This window comes from Mesoplodon bidens (assembly GCF_964165515.1).
Source record: "Mesoplodon bidens genome assembly, contig: HAP1_SCAFFOLD_846, whole genome shotgun sequence".
NCBI lineage: Eukaryota > Metazoa > Chordata > Mammalia > Artiodactyla > Ziphiidae > Mesoplodon > Mesoplodon bidens.
In genome coordinates this window covers 132454-137000 of record NW_027672457.1, presented here as the reverse complement: position 1 = coordinate 137000, position 4547 = coordinate 132454, and the positions used below count along the sequence as shown (strand labels likewise).

Sequence of the window (4547 nt, the reverse complement as noted above, 5' to 3'; positions counted from 1 at the left end):
GGACATCAGATAGAAATGAGTAAACAGATAAGTCATATAATTTTAGAGAGTAGGAAGTGCAAAACTATCTTAATGTAAGGAGAGTGAGGGAGAGCAGGTAGGACTCCATTGGATAGGTTTGTTAGGGGACAGCTTCACTGGAGAAGTGGCATTTGAACGGAGACCTGAATGAAGAGAGGAGCAAGCCATGGAAGATGTGGAGTAAGCACATTCCAGGACAAGGAGGCAATGAGTATGTAGGCATGTAGGTGGGTGGAGTATTTAAGGAAAAGCAAGGAGGCCAATCTGGGCAGAGTACTGAGTGAAGAAGAGTGTGGTATGACATGAGGTCAAGGAGCTAGCCAGGGGTCTGCTCTTGTAAAGTCTTGAAGGCCAGAGTAAAGATGTGGATTATTCTAAATGAGTAGAGGGGTTTGAACTGGAAAAAGGCATGATCCAAATCGTATCTGAATAAGGTGACCTGGTATAGAGAAGGGACTTGGGAGGATAAAGAAGAGGAACAGGGGGCTTCCCTGGTGCCGCAGTGGTTGAGAATCCACCTGCCGATGCAGGGGACGCGGGTTCGTGCCCCGGTCCAGGAAGATCCCACATGCCGCGGAGCGACTGGGCCCATGAGCCATGGCCGCTGAGCCTGCGCGTCCGGAGCCTGTGCTCCGCAACGAGAGAGGCCACAACAGTGAGAGGCCCGTGTACAGCAAAAAAAAAAAAAAAAAAAAAAAAAAAGAAGAGGAACAGGGAGACCAGTTAGGAGACTATCACAGTGCTCCAAATAAGAGATGTTTATGGCCTAGGTTAGGTTGGAAGTTTGCAGCAAATGAAAAGTTGTTGAATTCAGGTTGTGTTTTGAGGGTGTAGCTATCAAGACCTGCAGATAGATGTGAGGTATGAAGGAAATAGTAACAAGGAGACAAGTCGTTGATGATTATGTGTGCAACTGGGTAGTATCACTTAGAAGAAGGGAGCTGATGGGAGGAGCAGCTTTTGAGGGAATATCAGGACTTGGTTTGTTATCTTGGATGCCCTGGTTTGATATCTTAGATGCTCTTTAGGTATCTAAGCGTCTGGACGGTGCTCAGACTGTACTTTGTATCCAAAGGTATCCAAAGCCACTTCAGATGCAAAATGTTTCAAGTTGACCTTTGCTGCTGCCAAAATAGTAGCCACTGTGGGCAGTCTGCAAGATGGCATCTTAGGTTTCTGAGGAAGAAATTAGAATACACAAAGGGGGAAATAAGTGTATAATTATATAATGTAGATTTCATATTTAAATGTATGGGAAAAGCAATAATTAGTTGCCTTTTGGTTTTAAATGGAAATAGCCACTCATTGGAAAATAATTACTCTAATTTCAATTCATTTTACTTTAGATCATTCTGTGATGAAAACAGTTACCAAACAAGTTCTCCAGATAGAAGGAGTGCCAAGTCAGAGGTATATAGCATGTTTCAGTTCTCTTGGAAGAATTTCTCTTTAATGGCTTGGTTTTCTTTCTTTCTTAAGGTACTTTCTGCCATCTTAAAACTAAGATTTGAGTCAAATCAAATGGCTTTTCTGTTTTTGAAAATGTTGTGTGATGCTTTAATTTAGGTTCCCAGATATGCAGATTGAAAACCTTTTAACTTTTTATTTTCTGTAACATATTATCGTTAGTCACAAATAGCCTTTTTTTTTTTTTGGTGATAAGAATGAATAGCAGGAGCAGCATTTGTGAAACCAAATCTAATATGAAACTGACTCTTTCTTGTGAGTAAATTTGAATATTGAAACAGCAAAACAATAAGGTTTAATAAAAAGCAAAATAAATTTTTTATGTTTATGATCTGCCAATTTCCCAGAAAGGGTTTTGTGGTGACTTTAGTTATATACCAGATACATTAAAATCACCAGTGGACAACACATCTTTTATTCAGGTGCCCTCTGAAAGTTTTAAAAATTTGTTGACTTCGTAACAATGAACGGTCCACTTTAAAATGGTTAAAATTATAAATTTTCTGTTTTGTGTCGTTTACCACAATTTTTAAAAAATGTGTTGTTTGAAGATTTTTGGGTTTTATAAAGGTATTAGCATAAAAATGAAAAATTTAAAAGACCACCTCTAATCCCATTATCCTATCAAGCAATATTTACATTTTAATTTTCTCTTCCTGCTGTCTATAAACATAATTCCACATAGCTTCAATATAATTTGCCATTCTTATCTTTTCATACTAAATTTAAATTCTGTGATTCATAGTTATACTTTTTAACATTGCATTCACATGGTTTCATTGAGTAGGTCAATTTTTTTAAATTGGTGAAAAATTGGAAATAACCTCAAATAAACTATTGTAAACATCTTCATAAATACAGCTTTTTTTTTTCTACTTCAAGTTGTATGTTTTTGATTCTCTATTAATCAACTTGCTTGGACAATAGTGTATTAAATAAGTTGTTAAGAGTGTTTATGAAGTCAAAAAAAAGCTTATGATCGTCTGCCAATTGTTATTTCAAGAGTGATATTTTATTTTTTTTAAGGTGAAAATTACTTGCTTTTATTTATTGTTAAAACAACTTTATGAAATGATTTGCAATGCAAAATGTGGAAAACTGCTTTGAATAACTGGGAAAATAGCTACAGCATGGGAAAACGTATGTAAACAAACTTCACTGCCACCAAACTAGAATCTACTAATTTATCTCAGATGGCATCACAGAGTAGCAATGGCAGCTTCTGGTAAACGGAGAAACAGCAGCAAAGTCCTGCAGTGAAGCTGTGATTAATTACCAAACTGAACTGTTCACTCCACTAATCCTACAACTTCCCTACATTTATCTGTCTATACATTCCTACTTACTACAGGACAAACACCCACCGAAGTGGTTCCAAAAAACAAATGAGATAGAAATTCACAATTATAAAACAAATCCAATAGAAGGCAGTGGAGGAAACTGGGAACTACTGCAAAGTTTTACTGTCTAGTCCAGGTGATGAAAACAAAGTTTTTCTTTCAAGGCTGACCACTGTCAGGAATGAAATTAAGTATCAAAACTCTCCTCACTTCTCTAGGAGTGATTCTAGCTCTTCTTGCAAAGAGCTGAGCTGCTCCTTTTCTCGGTCTTCCTTTTGTTTCAGTTCATCCAGCACAGCCTGAAATCTGTTCTTGAGAGCCAGGTTCTCCACTTTCATGATGAGATCCTCCTGTCGCTTTGCCCTGTCCTGGGTCTCTTGGAGCTTGCCTTTCATGTTATCAATCTGTTTCTGAATTCCCATAACCAGCTGATTAGTTCCCTCGTTTTCTTGGTGGTGTTCATCTGACTCATTTAGCTTGTGCTGTAGCTGCCTTTCCAGATCTTCCTCAGTGTCAATGATGTTTATATCTTCTTCATCTTGATGCTGTGTCTCATCTTCATCTTCACTGCTGCTGCTGAGGTCATTGAATATCTCCCGAAGCTCATCATGTTCTAATGAGTCATGGCCCTGCCTGTGGCCAGACATTCCTGGGGAAGAGATATCAAGGCCTTGACTTTCTGCTTCTTTTGTTTCATCTTCAGCAATTATTTCCCAACGGGTACTGACAGCTTCAGCATCTGTGCTCAGCAACCGCTTTACTTCTTTTTCCACATCTGGAGACTCAATATATTTCTTCTTTGCTGTCTTACGGAACCTTCTCTTTCTGACATTTTTTAGAGGCAGAGTAATTCCATGGTTCCATATAAACTTTTTCTCTTTGTCCTTATCCTTTTTCTTGCTTGCTTTGGGATCAGCAGTGGCAACTGGTTCCTCAACAGGAGGATAGAGATCACCATCAGCTGTACAGACAAGCATCTGAGAGATATCAGCTGTCTTGTAAAAGGTTTTTTTATCAATAGTTTTCAAACTTTCCATAACACATGGCAGATCTACCAATTTTGACGCCAATGGGACCTGGTCCACTCTGACAATTCCATGACGCCCATCAGGGTGTAACTCAATTGTCAGTCTGTCCTTCAGGTTGACATGACCAGACTGTATCGCCCGCCTCACAGTAGAGGCATACTCCGGAGGTAGGCGTAAGATAAACTGGCTCTCTACTTCGTGAGGAGCATCATCTTTGCTCTTACTCATCTTTACTTCTTTGTGACTCAGTTTTTCTCTAATAACCACTTGTTGCACTAAAAAATTTCAGCTATTTCAACAGAAAGACCAGTTCTTTATAAATTGACGTCTTTAATTACAAAGAGTTCTAGGTAGAAGAGCAACTAAGCGTCTATTCGGAATTAAGTTCCAAGTCTTTCTAAATATGCTGTGACAATACCAGTCGTTAATGACGCATTGCCTTACTCAGGTCCATTTAAATCTGTTAGCTGCAATGCCAAGTTCCAACCTCTAGATAGAGGTTGTCCTGCCGCTGCAGGACAACGCAGGGAAAGCAAATGGCGGCTCCTACGGAATGATTTTCGGCACAGAAAGTAAGGCTCAGCAGATACTCCCAATCCACAAACTCTCCCGGAACAAAGATACGCAAAAAGCGGGGCGTAGTGAGCTCTCTTCGCCTCGGGTACTTACAATCCAGTGACGGTTATAAGTC

General features: G+C 39.2%; 1 protein-coding gene across 1 annotated transcript; it reads right to left on the bottom strand.

Moving 5' to 3' along the window:
• Positions 1-3473: 3473 nt before the first annotated feature.
• On the bottom strand, positions 3474-4255 carry LOC308610186 (transcription initiation factor TFIID subunit 7; the record flags this gene model as incomplete). The annotated part of the gene is made up of 1 exon (XM_081259425.1): positions 3474-4255. A coding segment is annotated over exon 1 (611 nt), but the record flags the coding sequence as incomplete, so codon positions are not given.
• Between the last annotated feature and the right edge of the window lie 292 nt (positions 4256-4547).